The sequence below is a fragment of the Stegostoma tigrinum genome, chromosome 1, assembly GCF_030684315.1.
Source record: "Stegostoma tigrinum isolate sSteTig4 chromosome 1, sSteTig4.hap1, whole genome shotgun sequence".
NCBI classification, from domain to species: Eukaryota; Metazoa; Chordata; class Chondrichthyes; order Orectolobiformes; family Stegostomatidae; genus Stegostoma; species Stegostoma tigrinum.
Window position 1 is genome coordinate 193,038,030 of NC_081354.1, and position 25,225 is coordinate 193,063,254.

Consider the following 25,225-nt stretch of genomic DNA (forward strand, 5'->3'; position numbering starts at 1 on the left):
GTGTATAAATTGATCAGAGGTATAGATAGAGTGGACAGCCAGATACTTTTTCCTGGGGTGGAGGTAGCTATTACAAGGGGGCATAGTTTTAAAGTGAGTGGAGGTAGAGATAGGGGAGTTGTCAGAGGTAGGTTCTTCACTCAGTAGTAGGGGCGTGGAATGCATTGCCGGAGAGGGTACTGGAGTCCGGCTCATTCGGGGCATTTAAGCGGCTATTAGATCGGCATATGGATGATAGTATAAGCTAGGGGTGGAGGTTAAATAGACCTTAGGTTTAGGGTAAAAGTTCAGCACAACACTGTGGGCCAAGGGGCCTGTACTGTACTGTGCTGTACTGTTCTATGTTCTATTGTTATATTTGATTTCTTGATTAATTTTATAAGCGTCCTTTCGATAGTCACATGGTGATTTTTTTTTCTTAATGGGATGAGGGTGTCACTGACTTGGCAACATTTATTGCCCCTCCGTAATTGTCCTGAGGTAAGTTGAGAGTCAATCACATTGCCGTGGGTCGTGAGTCACATGTAGGCAAGACCAGGTATGGATGGCAGTTTCCTTCCCTAAAGGACATTAGTGAACCAGGTGGGTCTTTCTGACCATGAGCAATGGATTAACAGTCAGCGATATTATCACTGGGCCATTGCCTGCTGTGGATAATAAAATCCTGATTTTCTTTTTCCCATTGTTGTCTCGGTCTTAGCTCTACTGCCTTACTTACAAAGGCCTGTTTGTGTCCTCAGTTCATCTGTTTTCTTCCTCAGGCTCCTTGCTTTGAAGTGTATTGCATGTAGTCTTATTAAACACAACGCTTTCTTAAGTAGCTGAAGTTTCCTTTGCTTCCAGACTCATTTATCAGTGGTTTCACTTTTAATTCCATCTGAATTTTATATGAGGATTCCATTCATCTGCCAATCTGAAGTAGCTACTTCACACCACCCCCTGCCTTCCCGCACAAAACCCCAACACAAAGATGTTATACACAAAGCTTTCAGTCTGGTGAAAAGACCACAGCTGCGATTGCGGCCAGAGATTAGATTAGATTCCCTACAGCGTAGAAACAGGCCCTTTGGCCCAACAAGTCCACACCACCCCTTGGAGCATCCCACCCAGACCCATCCCCCTATAAACCACACCCTCCTGAACGCTGTGGGCAATTTAGCATTGCTGATCCACCTAGCCTGCACATCTTTGGACTGTGGGGAGGAAACCTGAGCTCCCGGAGGAAACCCACGCTGACACGGGGAGAATGTGCAAACTCCACACAGACAGTTACCTGAGGTGGGAATCGGATCTGGGTCCCTGGTGCCATGAGGCTGCAGTGCTAACCACTGAGCCACCCTCAAGAGGAAGGCACCTGTATATGATCGAGCAGACTGCCAGGATTTCCCACATTATGCGCTGTGCACAAATGACGGGCCTGAGCTCTCAGACATTAACTAACCACCGAATACGGACCCTTGCTTTTATCATAACCTTATTCCGCCTGTACTGTACACTAGAACAAATTATTTTTGTTTAATTTGCAACTCCAGCAAGCAAAGTTCTTAACTGCGGCCATAACTTCAGCAAATATTCGCTCACAAGACCGGAGAAAATATCCAACAATTACTTACCTTCTCTCGGGTGCTAGTCTTCATTTTCCGGAAGCTGTCCTGTCTGTTTCTTGGACCTGTTCTGACATTCCATCTCCCTGTAATCTCACTGCTGCTGCTGCTTACTGTAACGCAGTTCTCAGTCACTGCCGTCCACCTTCCTGTAATCTCACTGCAGCTGCTGCTGACTGTCACACAGCTCTCAGCCACTGCCTTCCATCTCCCGGTAATCTCACCGCTGCACCTTACTGTCACACCGCTCTCAGTCACTGCCTTCCACCTCCCTGTAATCTCACTGCTGCTGCTGCTTAGTGTCACACAGCTCCGTCTCTGCCTTCCATCTCCCTGTAATCTCACTGCTGCTGTTGCTTACTGTCACACCGCTCTCAGTCACTGCCTTCCATCTCCCTGTAATCTCACTGCTGCTGTTGCTTACTGTCACACCGCTCTCAGTCACTGCCTTCCATCTCCCTGTAATCTCACTGCTGCTGTTGCTTACTGTCACACAGCTCTCAGCCACTGCCTTGCATCTCCCTGTAATCTCACTGCTGCTGCTGTTTACTGTCACACAGCTCTGTCTCCGCCTTCCATCTTCCTGTAATCTCACTGCTGCTGCTGCTTACTGTCACACAGCTCTGTCTCTGCCTTCCATCTTCCTGTAATCTCACTGCTGCTGCTGTTTACTGTCACACAGCTCTGTCTCTGCCTTCCATCTTCCTGTAATCTCATTGCTGCTGCTGCTTACTGTCACACAGCTCTGTCTCTGCCTTCCATCTTCCTGTAATCTCACTGCTGCTGCTGTTTACTGTCACACAGCTCTGTCTCGGCCTTCCATCTCCCTGTAATCTCACTGCTGCTGCTGCTTACTGTCACACAGCTCATAGCTACTGCCTCCCATCTCCCTGTAATCTCACTGCTGCTGCTTACTGTCACACAGCTCTGTCTCTGTCTTCCATCTCCCTGTAATCTCACTGCTGCTGCTGACCCCATTCAGATCACTCCCATTCTGTCTATGACGTGCTGTACTGGTCCCCTACCCCCTTTTGCATTTGTGTGAATTCCCCACTTTGTTCCTTTGACTCCTGTGTTGTTCCCTGCAACTGTCCCTCCAACTGTTGTCTTTCTCCTCTCACCTCTCACCCCTCATCCCTCCCTCTTCTCCATTCTTTCCCACCCCCTTACCCCCCGTCCGACCCTCTGCCCTCCCCCATCTATCCTACAAATTTCCGTCCTCACATCCACCCCAACAGCCCCCCCACCCAATATCTGTCCAGTCTCTCCATCCTCTTCTCATTCCTTGCCTCATTCCTGTCTGGCTCTTTCTTCTTCTCTCCAGGCCCACCAAACCCGTCCGCATCTACTCGCTGTCTCTTTTCACCGATCTTTCTGTGTCTGCCTCCCTTACTGTATCTCTCTGTCTGTCAGCACCACAGATACTCATTGTGACCTTGAGAAAATAATGACGCAGTTGCTGTTGGTTGTGGTGCTGCTCATTAATCAGCCACACAATGGGGTTTTTGGACTGCTGTTGGCACAGTGCTGCTTCTATTCTCTCACTTTGATGAACTGCTGCCATCGATTGTATTTTGTACCTTTCTCACTGTCTGCTCAGTCACAAATATTTCTTCATCTCACGGGAGCTGCTCTGATATCTTGATCTCCATTTCACCCAGATACTGCCTCCCTGCAAGCTACCCTCCCCCTGCGGTAAAAACAGCCAATAGTATTTTGGCCTTTGTAGTGAGAGGATTTGAGTACAGGAGCATGGATGCCTTGCTGCATTATTCAGTGCCTTGTTGAGTTTTTATCTCCTTCTGTGATGAAGGATGTCCTGGCTACAGAGGGAGTGCAAGTTTGACAGACTGATTTTTAGGATATCAGAATAACATACAAAGAGAGATTGCTTCAATTGGGACCATGTTGGCTGTTGTTTCGAAAAATGAGGAGGAATTATTGAAAGGCTTCAGAAACTACAAGTAAACTACTTGCCTCTCCTCATTAACTCTACCAGTTTTACTTTCTCAAAATGTTCCTTTCATATTTCCATGCTGACTTTGTCTGATCCTGCAGCTGCTTTTCAAGTACTCTGCTATTAAATCTTTTATGGTGGACTCTAAAATTTTCCCCACTACTGATAGAGTCTTAGAGTAATATAGCATGAAAACAGGCCCTTCGGCCTATACTGGTCGGTGCTGATCGTGGCACCCACTCAGCTAGTTCTAATTGCCCACATTTGGTCCATATCTCATCTATGTACTAATCCAGAGATAGTGGGGACTGCCGATGCTGGAGAATCTGAGATAACAAGGTGTAGAGCTGGATTTCTGAAGAATTGTCTAGACCTGAAACATGAGCTTTCCTGCTACTCTGATGCTTGACCTGCTGTGTTCATCCAGCTCTACACCTTGTTATCTGTACCTATTCAAAAGTTTTTAAAATGTTGCTATTGTACCTGCCTCGACCACTTTCTCTGGCAGCCCATTCCTCTTTACACACTGTCCAGTTTAACTATGTCTTTCCTATAACAGGGTGATCAAAACCGCACACAATGCTCACAAGCGCGGCCTCACCACCAACTTATACAACTTTAAGGGCATTTAAATGGTCATTGGATAAACATTTGGATGATAATGGAATAGTGTAGGTGAGATGGGCTTCAGTTTGGTTTCACAGGTCGGCGCGACATCGAGGGCCGAAGGGCCTGTACTGCGCTGTAGTGTTCTATGTTCTATGTAACATAATGTCCCAACTCCGATACTCAATACCTTGACCGACGGAGGCCAGCATGGTAAATGTCTTCTTCACCACCCTGTCTACCTGTGATGCTGCTTTCAATGAACTATGTACATGTACTCCTAGGTTCCTCTCTTCCACAACACTCCCCAGGACCTTACTATTTACTGCTCAAGTCCTACCTTGGTTTGACTTTCCAAACTGCAACACCTCACGCTTATGTGGATTGAATTGCATTTTCAATCCTTAGCCCATTTCCCCAACTGATCACGATATCACTGTAATTTTTGATAACATTCCTCATTGTCAATAATAACTCCTAATTTTGTATCATCCGCAAACTTATTAATCATGCCTTGTACATTCATGTCCAGATTAAAGATCAAAGAAAATTACAGACAGGAACAGCCCTTTGGCCCTCCAAGCCTGCGCCGATCCAGATCCTCTATCTAAACCTGTCGCCTATTTTCCAAGGATCTGTATCCCTCTGCTCCCTGCCCATTCATGTATCTGTCTAGATACGTTTTAAGTGATGCTATTGTGCCCGCCTCTGCCATTTATGTAAATAATAAATAAAAAGGTCCCAGCACCGGCCCCCTGTGGCACACCACTAGCCACAGGCCTCCAGTCTGAGAAACAACCTTCAACCATCACCTGCTGCTTCCCACCATCGAGCCAGTTTTGAATCCACTTGGCTAGCTCTCACCAGATCCCATGCGCTGTAACCTTTATGACTAGCCTGCTGTACAGGACTTTGTCAAAGGCCTTACTAAAGCCCATATAGACAACATCCATCGCCCTACCATCATCCATCTTTTTGGTTACCTCTTTGAAAAACTCTAAAAGATCTGTCGGATGTGACTCCTTGCACACAAATCCATGCAGACTGCCCTTAATCAGACCTTGACTATCCAAATGTTGGTTGATCCTGTCCCTCAGTCTTCCCTCCAACAACTTGTCTACCAGTGATGTCAGGCTCACTGGCCTGTAGTTCCCTGGCTTGTCTTTGCTATCTTTCTTACACAATGGAACAACATGAGCAACCCTCCAGTCTTCCAGAACTTCACCAGTGGCTAAAGATGAAGTAAAAATCTCTGAAAGGGCCCCTGCAGTTTCTTCCCTAGACTCCCACAATGTCCAATGATGGACTTATCAGTCCCAGGGATTTATCCGCATTAATGTGATCTAAGGCTTCAAACACCACCTCTCTGGTAATGTGGATGCGGACCAAAACATCCCCACTTGTTTCTCTTTTATCGCTGGCATCCATGATTCTCTCCTCAGTAAACACTGCTGAGGAATATTTATTAAAAATCTCCCCCATCTCCAGTGGCTCCACACATAGATGGCCATGCTGATCTTCAAGGGATATATTGTCTTCCTAGCCACTCTTTTACTCTTAAAATAGATGTAGAACCTCTTGGGATTGTCTTTGACCTTATCTGTCAGATCAATCTCATGCCGTCTTTTTGCTCTTCTGATTTCCCTCTTAAATGTGCCCCTACACTTTTTAGAATAGAATAGAACATTCAAGCACAGTACAGGTCCTTCGGCCCTCGATGTTGTGCCGACCTGTCATACTGATCTGAAGCCCATCTAACCTACGCTATTCCATGTACGTCCATATGCTTATCCAGTGACGATTTAAATGTACCTAAAATTGGCGAATCTACTACCGCATCTAGTCATCTGGGGATTCACTTGAGCCCGATAGCTTAAACGTAATGTATGCCTTCTTTTCCCTGACCAAAGCCTCAATATCCTCATCCGCTAGGGATCCCTAAACCTGCCAGCTTTTCCCTTCACCCTCACAGGGACATACTGTCCCCGGACTCTTGATATCACACTTCTAAAAGACTAGCATTTGCCAGCCGTTCCTTTTTCTTCAGACATATTTACCCAGTCGACCTCCACTAGGTCCTGATTATTCACCCCAAAATTGCCCCTGCTCCAGTTTAGCACCTTAACCTGTGGACCTGTCTCATCTTTTTCCATAACTGTGTTAAACTGAGAGAGTTTATGGTCACAAGATGCAAAGTGCTCTCCGACTGACACTTCAGTCACTTGCTGGACCTTGTTTCCTCAGAGGATGTCCAGTGTTGTACCTTCCGGAGTAGAGCCCTCTACACACTGATTTAGGAAACTTTCTTGACACATTTGACGAATTCCACCCCGTCCGGGCCATTTATACATTGGGTGCCCTGATCAATACGGAGACATTAAAATTTCCAGCCAATACTACTCTGTTATTCCTGCAGCTATCTGCAAACCCTCTGCACAGCTGGTCCTCTAGTATCCGCTGGCGACATGGGGGTCTATAATACAGTCCCAATAGAGTGACCATCCCCTTCTTGTTTCTAAGTTCTAACCATATGGCCTCATTTGATGACCCTTTAAGAATATCATCTTCAAGCACTGTCCTTTTGTGCTCCCTTATCAAAAGGGCAACTCCCCCTCCTTGCTTACTTGTACTTCTGTCACAGCTGTAGCTTCTGTAACCTGGAACATTGTCCTGCACATCTCTCAGCCCTGTTTCTGTTAGGGCTATTGTATCCCAGTCCCCAGCACCAGTCCATGCACTGGATTCCTCTTCCTTCCCAGCCAGGCTTTGTGCATTGAAATAAATGCACTTTAAACCAGAAGCCTTTTCCATTCCTTTACTGTGCCCATGGCTATCCTGAATAGTTAACTTGTTCTCGATGGCTAATATGTTTTCCCTTGACTTGTGGATGGCCCCTCTCTTATTCAGAGTCCTCCCACCCTGCTCTCTTATTCAGAGTTCCCCCCAGGCAAACTAGTTTAACAGCAGATCTCCCCACAAGGATAAGGATATTGGAACCCTCCAGTTCAAGTGCACCCCAAGCCTATTTGAATTTTAGATAACAAAGTGTGGAGCTGGATGAACACAGCAGGCCAAACAGCATCTTAGGAGCGCAAAAGCTGACGTTTCGGGCCTAGACCCAGAATGCTGCTTGGCCTGCTGTGTTCATCCAGCTTCACACTTTGTTATCTTGGATTCTCTAGCATCTGCAGTTCCCATTATCCCTATTTGAATTTTATCGGCTTTTACGAGATATTCCCCCCTCATTCTTGTAAATTTAAGTGAATATGTTATTAACTGATGCAGTCTATCTTTTTAAACATCAGCCCTGCCATCTCAGACCTGGTAAACCTTTGCTGCACTCCCTCTATAGCCACACCGCCCTTCCTGAGATATGGAGACCAAACCGACAATGTAGTATTCCAGGTATGGCACTACTACGGCCCTGCACTATTGCAGCAATTTGTACCTGCTCCTGTACTTGAATCCTATCACCATGAGGGCCAACATACCATTTCCTGCTCTCTCAATTTTCCAAAAGCTCTGCCATTAAATTTTTTAGATTGGGCTCGAGCATTTTCCCTACTCCTGCTGTCTGGCTGGCTGATCTCTGACACTGTCTTTTCTCTACATTATTTTCTTAAATATTGGCTGTACACTTACTGTCCACCAATCATTTGGAACTGTCCCAGAATCTACAGAATCTTAAAAGGTGATTGTAATACAGCCACTAACTCTATAATCATTGCATTCACTCGTCTTCAAATGAGCATTATTACTTGTTGCCAATCTCCTGCTTTTCCCCCAATATCCGTGTACATTATTTCTTTCCAAACGTTCATCCAGTGCAGTCTTGAATGTCTCAATTTAACCCGCCATGAGCACACTTCCAGGCAATACCTGCTGTACTTAATCTCATAGATAGCCTTACCCATAGAGACCTACACTACAGTAAAAGGCCCTTTGGCCCATTAATTCTGTACCAATCAAAAGCAGCCATCTCACTCTTCCAATTCCTTTTCCAGCACCTGCCTGTGTGCCTTGGGAGCACAAGTGTAAATTTAAAAACTGTTGAATGTTATGAGGGTTTCTGCCTCTGTCGTCATTACAGGTAATGAATTCCAGAATCCTGGCACCCTTTGAGTGAAAAAATGAACTCCTCGTATCCACTCTAAACCCCCTTCCCCTTCAATCTATGCCTTCTGGTCATTGATCACTCCGTCAAGGAGAGAAGACTTTGCCTGTGCACTCTGTCTCATAATCTCAATCAGTTTCACCCTATCCCTACCTCAGTGACCAGGTAAACAATCCCAGCCTATTCTAATCTGTCTTCATAACTACATGCAGTGTGCAAATGCATTTTCTCAGTATATTTGTTCCTTGGTAACTATCTTTAAATCTGTGTCCTGTAGCTCTTGAGCTTTTTAAAAGTGGGAATAGTTCCTCTGGATCTACTCTGTGCAGCCTTTTGATGATGTTGAAAACTCGAACAAACTCCTCTGAACCTTCACTCCAAAACGAATAGCCCCAACTTCTTCAAACTATCTTAATAACCAAATTTTCTAATCCCTGGAAGCATTCTTGGAAATGGTTTCTGTCCAGGGTGTTCATGGTCCTCTTATAATATAGCACCCAGAACTGTACACAGTACTCCAGCTGAGGTCTAACAAATGTCTTGCACAATTTCAACGTCACCTCTTTACTGTTGTACCCTATGCCCCGATTAATTTGGTTAAGGGCACTGTATGTTTTACAAATTGTTTACTCTCTGTCCTACCACCTTCAGTGCTCTGTGCACATAAACACTCAGCTCCCTCTGCTCCTGTACCCCTATCTTTACAAATGTAATGGGCGGGCAATGGCCGAGTTGTGTTATTGTTAGACTGTTAAACCAGAGACCCAGGTAACAATCAGGGCATAACAAAGTGTGGAGCTAGATGAACAGAGCAGGCCAAGCAGCATCTTAGGAGCACAAAAGCTGACATTTCGGGCCTAGACCCTTCATCACAGAGAGGGGGATGGGGAGAGGGTTCTGGAATAAATGGGGGGGGGGAGGCGGACCGAAGTTGGATAGAAGAGAAGATAGGTGGAGAAGAGAGTATAGGTGGGGGGTAGGGGTAGGGAGGGGATAGGTCAGTCCGGGGAGTACGGACAGGTCAAGGGGGAGGGATGAGGTTAGTAGTTAGGAAATGGAGGTGCTTCTTGAGGTGGGAGGAAGGGATGGGTAAGAGGAAGAACAGGTGAGGGAGGCGGGGACGAGTTGGGGTGGTTTTGGGATGCAGTGGGGGAGGGGGAGATTTTGAAGCTTGTGAAGTCAACATTGATACCATTGGGCTGCAGGGTTCACAAGCGGAATATGAGTTGCTGTTCCTGCAACCTTCGGGTGGCATCCGTGTGGCACTGCAGGAGGCCCAGGATGGACATGTCGTCAAAGGAATGGAAGGGGCAGTTAAAATGGTTCGCGACTGGGCAGAGGTGTTCTGCAAACCGGTCCCCGAGCCTCCATTTGGTTTCCCCAATGCAGAGGAAGCCACACCCGTAGCCCGACGGTATCAATGTGGACTTCACAAGCTTCAAAATCTCCCCCTGTGTACAGGCTGTATATAACCCAGATACCCCTCGGTGAAAGGGCTGTGTTTAATCTGGATTCCCCTTGGTGTAAGGGCTGCGTTTAATTGGGATTCCCCTCGGGTACGGGCTGTGTTTAATCGGGATTCCCCTCGGTGTACGGGCTGTGTTTAATCCGGATTCCCCTCGGTATTAGGGCTGTGTTTAATCCGGATTCCCCTCGGTGTAGGGGCTGTGTTTAACCCGATTCCCCTCGGTGTAAGGTCTGTGTTTAATCCGAATTCCCCTCGGTGTACATGCTGTGCTTAATCCGGATTCCCCTCGGTGTACGGGCTGTGTTTAATCCGGATTCCCCTCGGTGTACGGGCTGTGTTTAATTCGGTTCCCCTCGGTGTAGGGGCTGTGTTTAACCCGGATTCCCCTCGGTGTACATGCTGTGCTTAATCCGGATTCCCCTCGGTGTAGGGGCTGTGTTTAACCCGGATTCCCCTCGGTGTAGGGGCTGTGTTTAACCCGGATTCCCCTCGGTGTACGTGCTGTGCTTAATCCGGAATCCCCTCGGTGCAGGGGCTGTGCTTAACCCGGATTCCCCTTGGTGTACGTGCTGTGCTTAATACGGATTCCCCTCGGTGTAGGGGCTGTGTTTAATCCGGATTCCCCTCGGTGTACGGGCTGTGTTTAATCCAGATTCCCCTCGGTGTACGGGCTGTGTTGAATCCGGATTCCCCTCGTGGTAGGGGCTGTGTTTAACCCGGATTCCCCTCGGTGTACGGGCTGTGTTTAACCCGGATTCCCCTCGGTGTACGGGCTGTGTTTAACCCGGATTCCCCTCGGTGTACGTGCTGTGTTTAATCCAGATTCCCCTCGGTGTCGGGGCTGTGTTTAATCCGGATTCCCCTTGGTGTAGGGGCTGTGTTTAACCCGAATTCCCCTCGGTGTAGGGGCTGTGTTTAATCCGGATTCCCCTCGGTGTAGGGGCTGTGTTTAACCCGCATTCCCCTCAGTGTACGGGCTGTGTTTAACCCGGATTCCCCTCGGTGTCTGGGCTGTGTTTAACCCGGATTCCCCTCGGTGTCCGGGCTGAGTTTAATCCGGATTCCCCTCGGTGTCCGGGCTGTGTTTAATCCGGATTCCCCTCGGTGTAGGGGCTGTGTTTAATCCGGATTCCCCTCGGTGTAGGGGCTGTGTTTAATCCGGATTCCCCTCGGTGTAGGGGCTGTGTTTAATCCGGATTCCCCTTGGTGTACAGGCTGTGTTTAATCCGGATTCCCCTCGGTGTACGGGCTGTGTTTAATCCGGATTCCCCTCGCTGTACGGGCTGTGTTTAATCCGGATTCCCCTCGGTGTATGGGCTGTGTTTAATCCGGATTCCCCTCGGTGTACAGGCTGTGTTGAATCCGGATTCCCCTCGTTGTAGGGGCTGTGTTCAACCCGGATTCCCCTCGGTGTACGGGCTGTGTTTAACCCGGATTCCCCTCGGTGTACGGGCTGTGTTTAACCCGGATTCCCCTCGGTGTACGTGCTGTGTTTAATCCGGATTCCCCTCGGTGTAGGGGCTGTGTTTAATCCGGATTCCCCTCGGTGTAGGGGCTGTGTTTAACCCGAATTCCCCTCGGTGTAGGGGCTGTGTTTAATCCGGATTCCCCTCGGTGTAGGGGCTGTGTTTAACCCGGATTCCCCTCTGTGTACGGGCTGTGTTTAACCCAGATTCCCCTCGGTGTACGTGCTGTGTTTAATCCGGATTCCCCTCGGTTGTAGGGGCTGTGTTTAACCCGGATTCCCCTGGGTGTAGGGGCAGTGTTTAACCCGGATTCCCCTCGGTGTACGGGCTGTGTTTAACCCGGATTCCCCTCGGTGTAGGGGCTGTGTTTAACCCGGATTCCCCTCGGTGTAGGGTCGGTGTTTAACCCGGATTCCCCTCGGTGTATGGGCTGTGTTTAACCCGGATTCCCCTCAGTGCACGGGCTGTGTTTAATCCGGATTCCCCTCGGTGTAGGGGCTGTGTTTATTCCGGATTCCCCTCGGTGTACGGGCTGTGTTTAAGTCGGATTCCCCTCGGTGTAGGGGCGGTGTTTAATCCGGATTCCCCTCAGTGTACGTGCTGTGTTTAACCCGGATTCCCCTCGGTGTAGGGGCTGTGTTTAACCCGGATTCCCCTCGGTGTACGGGCTGTGTTTAACCCGGATTCCCCTCGGTGTAGGGGCTGTGTTTAATCCGGATACCCCTCGGTCTAGGGTCTGTGTTTAATCCGGATTCCCCTCGGTCTAGGGTCTGTGTTTATCCCGGATTCCCCTCGGTGTACGTGCTGTGTTTAACCCGGATTCCCCTCAGTGTAGGGGCTGTGTTTTATCCGGATTCCCCTCAGTGTAGGGGCTGTGTTTAATCCGGATTCCCCTCGGTGTATGGGCTGTGTTTAATCCGGATTCCCCTCGGTGTAGGGGCTGTGTTTAATCCGGATTCCCCTCGGTGTACGGGCTGTGTTTAATCCGGATTCCCCTCGGTGTACGGGCTGTGTTTAACCCGGATTCCCCTCGGTGTAGGGGCTGTGTTTAACCCGGATTCCCCTCAGTGTAGGGGCTGTGTTTAATCCGGATTCCCCTCGGTCTAGGGTCTGTGTTTAATCCGGATTCCCCTCGGTCTAGGGTCTGTGTTTAATCCGGATTCCCCTCGGTGTACGGGCTGTGTTTAACCCGGATTCCCCCCTGTGTACGGGCTGTGTTTAATCCAGATTCCCCTCGCTGTACGGGCTGTGCTTAATCCGGATTCCCCTAGGTGTACGGGCTGTGTTTCATCCGGATTCCCCTCGGTGTAGGGTCTGTGTTTAACCCGGATTCCCCTCGGTGTAGGGTCTGTGTTTAACCCGGATTCCCCTCGGTGTATGGGCTGTGTTTAACCCGGATTCCCCTCAGTGCACGGGCTGTGTTTAATCCGGATTCCCCTCGGTGTAGGGGCTGTGTTTATTCCGGATTCCCCTCGGTGTACGGGCTGTGTTTAAGTCGGATTCCCCTCGGTGTAGGGGCGGTGTTTAATCCGGATTCCCCTCAGTGTACGTGCTGTGTTTAACCCGGATTCCCCTCGGTGTAGGGGCTGTGTTTAACCCGGATTCCCCTCGGTGTACGGGCTGTGTTTAACCCGGATTCCCCTCGGTGTAGGGGCTGTGTTTAATCCGGATACCCCTCGGTCTAGGGTCTGTGTTTAATCCGGATTCCCCTATGTTAATCCAGATTCCCCTCGGTGTAGGGGCTGTGTTTAATCCGGATTCCCCTTGGTGTACGGGCTGTGTTTAATCTGGATTCCCCTCAGTCTAGGGTCTGTGTTTAACCCGGATTCACCTCGGTGTCCGGGCAGTGTTTAATCCGGATTCCCCTCGGTGTACGGGCTGTGTTTAATCCGGATTCACCTCGGGGTACGGGCTGTGTTTAACCCGGATTCCCCTCGGTGTAGGGGCTGTGTTTAACCCGGATTCCCCTCGGTGTATGGGCTGTGTTTAACCCGGATTCTCCTCGGTGTACGGGCTGTGTTTAATCCGGATTCCCCTCGGTGTAGGGGCTGTGTTTAACCCGGATTCCCCTCGGTGTAGGGGCTGTGTTTAACCCGGATTCCCCTCGGTGTAGGGGCTGTGTTTAATCCGGATTCCCCTTGGTCTACGGGCTGTGTTTAATCCGGATTCCCCTCGGTCTAGGGTCTGTGTTTAATCCGGATTCCCCTATGTTAATCCGGATTCCCCTCGGTGTAGGGGCTGTGTTTAATCTGGATTCCCCTTGGTGTACGGGCTGTGTTTAATCCGGATTCCCCTCGGTCTAGGGTCTGTGTTTAACCCGGATTCCCCTCGGTGTAGGGGCTGTGTTTTATCCGGATTCCCCTCTGGGTACGGGCTGTGTTTAACCCGGATTCCCCTCGGTGTAGGGGCTGTGTTTAACCCGGCTTCCCCTCGGTGTATGGGCTGTGTTTCACCCGGATTCCCCTCGGTGTACGGGCTGTGTTTAAGTCGGATTCCCCTCGGTGTAGGGGCTGTGTTTAATCCGGATTCCCCTCGGTGTACGTGCTGTGTTTAACCCGGATTCCCCTCGGTGTACGGGCTGTGTTCAATCCGGATTCCCCTCGGTGTACGGGCTGTGTTTAATCCGGATTCCCCTCGGTCTAGAGTCTGTGTTTAATCCGGATTCCCCTAGGTGTACCTGCTGTGTTTAACCCGGATTCCCCTCAGTGTAGGGGCTGTGTTTAATCCGGATTCCCCTCGGTCTAGGGTCTGTGTTTAATCCGGATTCCCCTCGGTCTAGGGTCTGTGTTTATCCCGGATTCCCCTCGGTGTACGTGCTGTGTTTAACCCGGATTCCCCTCAGTGTAGGGGCTGTGTTTTATCCGGATTCCCCTCAGTGTAGGGGCTGTGTTTAATCCGGATTCCCCTCGGTGTATGGGCTGTGTTTAATCCGGATTCCCCTCGGTGTAGGGGCTGTGTTTAATCCGGATTCCCCTCGGTGTACGGGCTGTGTTTAATCCGGATTCCCCTCGGTGTACGGGCTGTGTTTAACCCGGATTCCCCTCGGTGTAGGGGCTGTGTTTAACCCGGATTCCCCTCAGTGTAGGGGCTGTGTTTAATCCGGATTCCCCTCGGTCTAGGGTCTGTGTTTAATCCGGATTCCCCTCGGTCTAGGGTCTGTGTTTAATCCGGATTCCCCTCGGTGTACGGGCTGTGTTTAACCCGGATTCCCCTCGGTGTAGGGGCTGTGTTTAACCCGGATTCCCCTCGGTGTAGGGGCTGTGTTTAATCCGGATTCCCCTCGGTCTAGGGTCTGTGTTTAATCCGGATTCCCCTCGGTGTACGGGCTGTGTTTAACCCGGATTCCCCTCGGTGTAGGGGCTGTGTTTAACCCGGATTCCCCTCAGTGTAGTGGCTGTGTTTAATCCGGATTCCCCTCGGTCTAGGGTCTGTGTTTAATCCGGATTCCCCTCGGTGTAGGGGCTGTGTTTAACCCGGATTCCCCTCGGTGTACGGGCTGTGTTTAACCCGGATTCCCCTCGGTGTAGGGTCTGTGTTTAACCCGGATTCCCCTCGGTGTAGGGGCTGTGTTTAACCCGGATTGGGGATTGTGTTGCTGTCGTGTTGTGTTCAGACGCAGACAGCGCTAGGACCCGCCGGACGCACTGACGCAGCAGATCGGTCTGCAGCACCGGCACCGGTACAGACCGGGACAAGGAGCCCGGGGCCCGGCCACTGGCACCGGGACAGACCGGGACAAGGAGCCCGGGGCCCGGCCACCGGCACCGGGAGTGAGCGGAGATGCGGCAGGCGGCGGTTTCGGGGCCAAGCCCCCGGCTGAGTGCAGTGAGTCCCGGTACCAAGAGGATCTCCCACCGGGTGAGAGGGGATCGGGGGGGCGGGGGGTCTGTGGCAGGAGCACAGCATCCCGACAGATTGGGAACAGGCCACTCGGCCCAACGAGCCCATTCTGACCCTCCAAAAACCACAACAGCCACCTCACACCCCCCCCCACATACTGTCCCTGTAAACCCCCCTCCCACATACTGTCCCTGTAAATCCTCTAAAACCCTCTCCCACAGCAAATCCCTCCCACATACTGTCCCGCCACATACTCTCCCTGTAAAACCCCCTCCCATAGCTAATCACCCCACACTCACTCCATGTAAAACCCCCGCCATAGCTAACGCCCACTGTCTTCCTGTAAAACCCCCCCATAACTAACCCCCCCACTGTTTCCTGTATACATCCCTCCCATAGTTAACCCCCACTCACTCACTGCAAATCCCCCTCTCATAGCTAACCCCCCACTGTCTCCGTGTAAACCCCCTTCCCAAATCTAACCCCCCACTTTCTCCCTGTAAAATGCCCTCCCATAGCTAATCACCCCACACTCGCTCCATGAAAACCTGCTTTCCATAGCTAACCACCCCATTCTCTCTCCCCATCCCATGGCTAAACCCCCCTCACATACTCTCCCTGTAAACCACCCTCCCGTAGCTAACCCCCCCCACTCTCTCCCTGTAATCCCCCTCCCATAGCTAACCCCTCTTCCATAGCTAATAGCCCCCACTCTCTCAAAATCAAAAGCTGACCCTCCCACTGTTTCCCTGTAAACCTCCCTCCCATAGCGAATCCTGCACACTCTTCCTGTGAAACCCCCCATAGCTACCCCCCTCACTCACTGTAAACCCCTCCTTCATAGCTTCTGCCCCCACTGTCTCCCTGTAATTCCCCCTCCCATAGCTAACCCACCCACTCTCTCCCTGCTAAACCCCCTCCCATAGCTCAGCCCCGACTCTCTCCCTGTAAACCCACTCCATAGCTAACCCCCCACTGTCTCCTGTTAACCCCATTCCTGTAGCTTACCCCCCTCCCATAGTTACCCCCCAAAGCTAACGCCCCCACCACTCTGTGTATATATATCCGTCCCACAGTTAGCCCTCCACACACTCCCTGTAAACCACATTTCCCATATCTAAATGCCCCCAACTCACAACCTGTAATCCCCCCTTCCAGAGCTAAACCCCCCCCCCCACATATCCTCCCTCTAAACCCCCCCTCCCATATCAAACCCCCCCACTTTCCCTGTAAACCCCCATCCATCGCTAACTGCCCCCACTCTCCTGTAAACCCACATTTCCCATAGCTAACCCCCACCCCACTCTCTTCCTGTGAAACCACATTTCCTATAGCTAAACTCCACCCCCAGCCAACCTCCACACTCCTGTACACAATGGAACAGTAAGGTTTTGGAGTAGATCTGTAGCTCAGGCTGTGGGTGTTGGGGTTGGTTGGCTCACTGAGCTGGTTTCTTGTTCTGCGGACACTTCACTACCGTGCTTGCTAACATCCTCAGTGCAGCCTCTGATGAAGCGTCGGTGTGTTTTCCTGCCTGGTTTTTAAACTCTGGGGGTCCATTGCGACGGATTGCCTCACTTTCGGGTTTCCTCCATAGTGAAATGTATATGGGGTTGAGTTCAATGTGTTTATTAATAGCCTGCTTTGTGGAGTGCCATGCTCCTAAGAATTCTTGTGCCTGTCTCTGCCTAGCCTGTCCCAGGATCTTGGTGTTGTCCCAGTCAAAATCCCAAAAGTGGCTACAAAAAGACACGACCAATACTCACTCATCTCAATCCAAGTGGACAAGGAGATCCACCACTTCGACTGGGACAGCACCAAGATCCTGGGACAGGCTAGGCAGAGACAGACACGGGAAATCCTGGAAGCATGGCACTCCACAAAGCAGGCTATTAATAAACACGTGGAACTCGACCCCATATACATTCCAGTCTGAAGGAGACTCAGAAATGAGGCAATCCATCGCAACGGACCCAAGTGTTTAAAAACCAGGTGGGAAAACACACCGACGCTTCATCAGAGGCTGCACTGAGGATGTTACCCAGCACGGTAATGAAACGTCTGCGGAACAACAAACCAGCTCAGCGAGCCAACCATCCTCAACTATGGGGCAATTTCCCGTGGCCATTCCACTCCAACCTGTACTACTTTTGTTGCAGCACGGTGGCTCAGTGGTTAGCAGTGCTGTCTCACAGCGCCTGGGGCCTGGGTTCAATCCCACCCTCGGGCAACTGTCTGTGTGGAGTTTGCACATTCTCCCTGTGTCTGTGTGGGTTTTCCTCCAGGTCTGCTCATCATTCCCCTTACCCCTCATCACCCTTTCTCTGAAAGATGACTCGGTGGTTGGCTCTGCTGCCTCATAGTGCCAGGGACCCAGGTTCTATTCCACCCTTGGGAGACTGTCTGGTCTGCCCCTGCATGGGCTCCTTCCCACAGTGTAAAGAATGTTTGCTCATTCTCCCTGTGTCTGCGCGGGTTTCCTCCAAGTGCTCCAGTTTCCTCCTCCAGTCCAAAGATGTGCAGGCTAGGTGGATTGGCCATGCTAAATTGCACACAGTGTTCAGGGGTGTGGCGATTAGGTGGGTTATGGGGAGATGGGTTTGCGTGGGATTCTCTGAGGGTTGATGTAGACTTATTGGGCCGAACAGCCTGTTTGCGCACTGTAGGGATTCAGTGATGAATCTTTACACTGTGGGAGGAAACCCATGCGGGGGCGGACCGGGCAGTCGCCCAAGGGTGGAATAGAACCTGGGCCCCTGGCACTGTGAGGCAGTGGTGCTAACTACTGAGTCATCTTTCAGAGAAAGGGTCATGAGGGGTAAGGGGGATGATGAGCGGATGAGGAAAGGGGTGAGGTATGGTTGAAAAGGGAGAAAGGTGTGAGAGAAAGTGGATATGGCAAGAGGAGGAGAGGGAAGAGAGAGAACGAGAGAGATGGGAACAGAAAGAAGGGGGGAGTGATAGAGAGGGGCAAGGGAGCAGCGATGTCAGAGAGAGGGGTTATGAAAGCAGGGAGGGGAAGAAGCTGGGGGTGGAGGGGAGGAGAGAGAGAGAGAGAGAGAGACACGGGGAGGAGAGAATTAGGAAGAGACAGCAAGAGAGAACGGAGCTGGACGAAGGTCTGTGAAAACGATCAAGACTGTGGCTGGGAGGAAAGGAATGAGACTGAGGGTGGGGAGAATGAGTGAGTACTGCTAAACTAGAACCCCCATGGTTATCCAGAAAAATCCAGGTGTTTTAAACAGGGGGAAAAAAAAAGCTTAGAATAGTCATAAAAACTCAGAGCTGTAGGTAATCTTGGAGTGTAGAAGGTACTAGGATCAAGTTTAAAAAAGAATTAAGGAAACCAAATATATATTCACTAGCAAGATAAAGGAAAACCCAAAGATGTTTTACCAAAATATAAAGAGCAAAAAGGTAGCTGGGTCCTGCATTTTTGCTTTCAGAGATAAAGAAGCAAACTTTTGTGTGACAAAGAAGATAAGTAAAGAATTTTATATGAATTTTTTTTAATCTCCATATTAACAAAGGAAAGGAATCATGTGGATATAGTAATCCAAGGGGAAATGTTGGACACTGTAATCATAACAATGGAGGAAACGTTAGAGTTGTTGGAATCCTGAAAGTGGATACATCACCAGGGCCAAATAGAGTATTCCCTAGGATATTGAAGGTGGCCAGGGAGGAAATAGCAGATGGCCTGAGGATTATTTTCCAATATTCACTCGACACAGGTGAGGTGCCAGCGGATTGGAGGAATGCAGATGTGGTTCCGTTGCTTTAAAAGGCTACAAACAAAATGCCAAATAATTCTCGGCCAGTTAGTCTTTCTTTGATAGTAGGCAAATTGTTAGACTCAGTCCTGAGAGAGCAGATCAGCTATCACCTTGAAAGGCAGAGACTAGTCAGGGACGATCAGCATGGCTTTGTAAGGGAAGGTCACACCTTCCAAATTTGATTGAGTTCTTTGAGAAAGTGACAAGTAGGATCGATGAGGGTTGTGTAGTGGATATTGTCTACATGGATTTTAGAAAGGCTTTTGACAAGGCCCCACATGGAAGACTGGTCAAAAAAGTGAAACCCATGGGATACAGGGTAATGTATTGAATTGGATCCAAAGTTGGCTTAGTAACAGCAAACAAAGGGTTATGATCGATGGCTGCCCTTGCGAATGGAGTACAGTTTGAGTGTTCTAGAACAAAGGCCGAGGGAGTGGTAGTGGTTGTAAAGAGGTGAGAGAGCTGTAGGGAAGGCGTTAACAGCAGAATGTAGGTCTGCTGTACTAAAAGTATCTCTGAGAAAAGCAGACATTAGGACAGGGATAAAAAAACAGATGTTGCTGGAAAAGGTTTGGTAGCATCTGTGAAGAAAAAAAAAAATCACAGCACCAGACCCAAAAGGTTAACTGTGATTTAAAAAATGTGCTTTTCCAGCAATTTTGTTTTTATTCTTGATTTACAGCATCGGTAGTTCTTTTGGCTTTTCATTAGGACAGGCAACTTGGGGGTTTCCTAGAGGGAATGTGAAAGTAACGAATGTTCATGCTTCAAAGTTGTTCAACTCAGCTTTGAATCCTGAATGTTGCAAAGTGTTAATTTCAGAAAATGAGATGCTGTTTCTCCAGCTTCAGTTGGGCTTCAGTGGAACACTGCACCAGGCCCAGGACAGAAATGGAAGCATTGTGGCACGTTGAAATGGCAAGTGACAGGAAGATCAAGATCAAAGCCTGAGGGCTGAGCAGAGGTAACCCCCTGCGTTTGGTCTCCCTGGAGAGGAGACCATATTGTGGCCAATGAATATGGGAGAGTAGAGAAAGAAACTGTTGCTTCACTTGGAAGGTGTACTTTGGAGCCTTGGAAATTGAAGAGGGAGGAGGTAAAAAGAGTGTATTACTTCGCCTCAGAGATAATGGGAACTGCAGTTGCTGCAGAATCCAAGATAACAAAGTGTGGAGCTGGATGAACACAGCAGGCCAAGCAGCATCTCAGGAGCACAAAAGCTGACGTTTCGGGCCTGGACCCTTCATCAGAGAGGGGGATGGGGAGAGGGAACTGGAATAAATAGGGAGAGAGGGGGATGGGGTGAGGGTTCTGGAATAAATAGGGAGAGAGGGGGAGGCAAAAATTCCATCCCCTATTCCCAATTCTTCCGCCTCCGCCGCATCTGCTCCCAGGATGAGGCATTCCACTCCCGCACATACCAGATGTCCAAGTTCTTCAAGGACCGCAACTTTCCCCCCACAGTGGTCAAGAACGCCCTTGACCGCATTTCCCGCAACACATCCCTCACACCCCACCCCAGCCACAACCACCCCCAGAGGATCCCCCTCATTCTCACACACCACCCCACCAACCTCCGGATACAACGCATCATCCTCCGACACTTCCGCCATCTACAATCCGACCCCACCACCCAAGACATTTTTCCATCCCCACCCTTGTCTGCTTTCCGGAGAGACCACTCTCTGTGACTCCCTTGTTTGCTCCACACTGCCCTCCAACCCCACCACACCCGGCACCTTCCCCTGCAACCGCAGGAAATGCTAGACTTGCCCCCACACCACCTCCCTCACCCCCATCCCAGGCCCCACATATTACTTTCCATATTAAGCAGAGGTTCAATCTGCCAATGTGATATACTGCATCCGCTGTACCTGGTGTGGCTACCTCTACATTGGGGAAACCAAGCGGAGGCTTGGGGACTGCTTTGCAGAACACCTCCGCTCGGTTCACAATAAACAACTGCACCTCCCAGTCGCGATCCACTTCAACTCCCCCTTCCATTCTTTAGATGAAATGTCCATCATGGGCCTCCTGTAGTGCCACAATGATGCCACCCGAAGGTTGCAGGAACAGCAACTCATATTCCGCTTGGGAACACTGCAGCCCAATGGTATCAACGTGGACTTCACCAGCTTCAAAATCTCCCCTTCCCCCACCGCATCCCAAAACCAGCCCAGTTCATGTCCCCCCCCTCCCCCACACTGCATCACACAGCCAGCCCAGCCTGTCTCTATCTCCCTATCCTGTTCTTCCTCTCATCCATCTCTTCCTCCCACCAAAAGCCGCACCTCCATTTCCTACCTACTAACCTCATCCCACCTCCTTGACCTGTCCGTCTTCCCAGGACTGACCTGTCCCCTCCCTACCTCCCCACCTATACTCTCCTCTCCACCTATCTTCTCCTCTCCATCTTCGGTCCGCCTCCCCCCACTCCCTATTTATTCCAGAACCCTCTCCCCATCGCCCTCTCTGATGAAGGGTCTAGGCCCGAAACGTCAGCTTTTGTGCTCCTGAGATGCTGCTTGGCCTGTTGTGTTCATCCAGCTCCACACGATATTTAAGATGCATCTAGACAGATACATGAATGGGCAGGGAGCAGGAGGAATACAGATCCTTGGAAAAGTAGGCGACAGGTTTAGTTCGAGGATCTGGATCGGCACAGGCTTGGAGGGCCGAAGGACCTGTTCCTATGCTGTAATTTTCTTCGTTCTTTTGTTCTTGTTCTTTATTTATCTTTGTCACATGTACTGAGATATGGTGAAAAGTATTGTCTTGCGTGCTATCCAGCCAAATCATTTCTCACAGTCAGAAGTGTCACAACACCAGCTTATAGTCTGAGATAACAAGATGTGGAGCTAGATGAACACAACAGGCCAAGCAGCATCTGAGGAGCAGGGAAGCTCTGATGAAGGGTCCAAGCCCAAAATCTCCAGCATCTGAAGTTTCTATTATCTCTGATACCAGGTCATAGTCCAACAGGTTTATTTGAAATCACAAGTCCTCGGAGTACAGTGCCTTCGCTCCACCTGAGGAATGAGCAGCACTCCGAGGACTTGTGATTTCAAATAAACCTGTTTGATAATAACCTAGTGTTGTGTGATTTCTGACCTTGTCCACCCCGGTCCAATACTGGCACCTCCACATCATTACGTTAATACATTGTGTAGAGTTCTGGTCACCGCATTAGAGGAAGGATGTGGAAGCTTTGGAAAAGGGTGCAGAGGAGATTTACCAGGATGTTGCCTGATATGGAGGGAAGGTCTTATGAGGTTAGGCTGAGGGACTTGAGGCTGTTTTCGTTGGAGAGAAGAAGGTTAAGAGGTGACCTAATAGAGACATACAAGATAATAAGAGGATTAGATAGGGTGGACAGCGAGAACTCTCTTTACTCTCTGAGAGTAGTAAGGGAATGGAACGCTTTGCCTGCAACGGTAGTAGATTTGCCAACTTTAGGTACATTTAAGTCGCCATTGGATAAGCATATGGACGTACATGGAATAGTGTAGGTTAGATGGGCTTGAGATCGGTATGACGGGTTGGCACAACATCGAGAGCCGAAGGCCCTGTACTGTGCTGTAATGTTCTATGTTCTAAGTCATAACCTTTTTCCTCAGATGGTGATGGCTAGCATGAGGGGACGTAGCTTTAAATTGAAGGTTGATAGATATAGGACAGATGCCAGAGGTAGGTTCTTTACTCAGAGAGTAGTGAAGGCGTGGAATGCCCTGCCTGCAACAGTAGTAGACTCTCAAAGTTTAAGGGCATTTAAATGGTCATTGGATAAATGTATGGATAATAATGGAATAGTGTAGGTTAGATGGGCTTCAGATTGGTTTTACAGGTTGGCACAACATTGAGGGCTGAAGGGCCTGTACTACGCTGTAGTGTTCTATGCTCTATCAGAATTGAAGAACAGGATGCAGAATATGTGTTACAGCTCCAGAGAAGGTGCAGAGAAAGATCAGCTTTAATATGAGATGCCTCTTGAAAAGACTGATAACAGTAGGGAGGAAGCTGTTCTTGAATCTGTTGATACATGTTTTCATATATAAATACATGTATTTTCTGCTGGGGGCGGGGTGGAAGAGAATAACCAGGGTGGGAGGGGTGTAACCCAGGTGGGAAGGGTCTTTGACTATGTTGACTGCTTTCCCAAAGCAGCGAGGAGTTTCGATGGAGCCGATGGAAGGAAGGCTAGTTTGCATGATGGACTGGGCTGTGTTCACAACTCCCTGTAATGTCCTGTGGTCTTGGGCAGAGCAGTTGCCATACCGAGTTGTGATGTATCCAGAGAAGATGCTTTCTATGGTGCATCTATAACAGTTGGTAAGAGCCCTTGTGCACTTACTGAATTTCCGTAGCCTTCTGAGGAAATAGAGGTGTTGGTGTGATTTCTTGTCCGTAGTGTCGATATGGATGGACCATAGCAGTTTGGTGATATTAATGCATAGGAACCCTGAATCTCCTGACCATGTCCACCTCAGCATCATTGATACAGACAGGGGCATGTTTTGCATTCCGCTTCCTGAAGTCAGGAGACTGATAATTGACAGTAGATTGAAGGGCTATGGGGAGCAGACGGGAAAGTATGTCTGCAGCAGGTGGTGAGGGATCCAATCAAGAGAGGAAAACATACTTGACCCCGTCCTTACCAATCTGCCAGCTGCAGTTGTATCTGTCCATGACAGTATCGATAAGAGTGACCATCGCACAATCCTTGTGGAGACAAAGTCCTGCCTTCACATTGAGAACAACCTCCATCGTGTTGTGTGGCACTGTCACCGTGCTCAATGGGACAGACTTCACACAGATCTAATAACTCAAGGCTAGGCATTCATGAGGTGCTGTGGGCCATCAACAGCAGCAGAACTGTACTGAGCTGCGAATGCTTCAGTTTCATCTTTTGCACTGATGTGCTGGGCTCTTCCATCATTCCAGATTACCACCACCTTCCCTCAATCGAAGAAAATTTCCTGAAATCCCTTCTAAACCTCTTGCCTTTCGCCCATGTTACTGACCCTTCAACGAAAGAAAACACGCTGTTCATGCTACTCAGATTTTTATACATCTCATTCATGTCCCCTCTCAATCTCCTCTGCTCTAAAGAAAACAAACCCAGCCTGTTCAACCTCTCTTCATCACTGAAACTCTCTATCCCAGGCAACATCCTGGTAAATCTCCTCTGCACACTTCCCTGTGATATCACATCCTTCCTATAGCACGGGGACCAGAACTGCTTACAGTGCCGAACCAGTCTCATACAGCTCCAACATAACCTCCCTGTGCTTATAATCCATACCACGCCCGAGAAAGATAAGAGTCCTGTGTGCTGTCTCAGCTACTCCATTAAACTGCCTTGCCACATTCCGGGATCTGTGGACCAACTACCTGTGATCCCTCTGACCTTCCTAGTGTTCTGCCATTCATTGACTTCATTCACTTCACCTGACAAATGATCAGAGCACCAAAAAGCTTGTGATTTCAAATAATCCCGCTGGACTCTAACCTGCATAACAAAGTGTGGAGCTGGATGAACACAGCAGGCCAAGCAGCATGTTAGGAGCACAAAAGCTGTCGTTTCAGGCCCAGACCCTTCTTCAGAAAAGGGGGATGGGGAGGGGATTCTGAAATAAATGGGAAGAGAGGGGGAGGCAGATCAAAGATGGATAGAATGGAAGATTGGTGGAGAGGAGAGTATGGGTGAGGAGGTAGGGAGGGGGTAGGTCAGTCCGGGGAGGGCGGACAAGTCAAGGGGGCGGGATGAGGTTAGAAATAGTAGTAGGTAGGAAATGGACCATAAGACCATAAGACATAGGAGTGGAAGTAAGGCCATTCGGCCCATCAAGTCCACTCTGCCATTTAATCATGGCTGATGGGCATTTCAACTCCACTTCCCTGCACTCTCCCCGTAGCCCTTGATTCCTTGCAAGATCAAGAATTTATCAATCTCTGCCTCGAAGACACCTAACGTCCCGGCCTCCAATGCGCTCCGTGGCAATGAATTCCACAGGCCCACCACATTCTGGCTGAAAAAATGTCTCCTCATTTTCGTTTTAAAATTTACCCCCTCTAATTTTAAGGCTGCGCCCATGGGTCCTAGTCTCCCCGCCTAACGGAAACAACTTCCCAGCATCCACCCTTTCTAAGCCATACATTATGTTGTATGGCTTGGATTGAGAATTGGCTGTCTGACAGAAGGCAGAGAGTTGGGATAAAAGGCTCTTTTTCAGAATGGCTCCCCTCAACCTTCTAAACTCTAATGAATACAATCCCAGGATCCTCAGCCGTTCATCGTATGTTAGGCTTACTATTCCAGGGACTATCCATGTGAATCTCCGCTGGACATGCTCTAGGGCTAATATGTCCTTCCTGAGGTGTGGGACCCAAA

At 49.5% G+C, this 25,225-nt stretch overlaps 1 protein-coding gene across 6 annotated transcripts in view; it reads left to right on the forward strand.

The window, feature by feature from the left end:
- Positions 1-25,225, forward strand: part of LOC125456566 (dynactin subunit 1-like) — a 216,923-nt gene that overhangs the window by 18,865 nt on the left and 172,833 nt on the right. For 5 of the 6 annotated variants that reach the window (XM_059650863.1, XM_059650866.1, XM_059650869.1 and 2 more), the window contains exon 1: positions 14,846-15,073. The exons of the other annotated variant lie outside the window; for it this stretch is intronic. In XM_059650863.1, coding sequence (XP_059506846.1) covers positions 14,996-15,073 — 78 coding nt within the window. In that variant the 5' untranslated portion in view covers positions 14,846-14,995. Of the gene's footprint in view, positions 1-14,845; positions 15,074-25,225 lie in introns of those variants that run through there. 6 annotated transcript variants of the gene reach the window in all.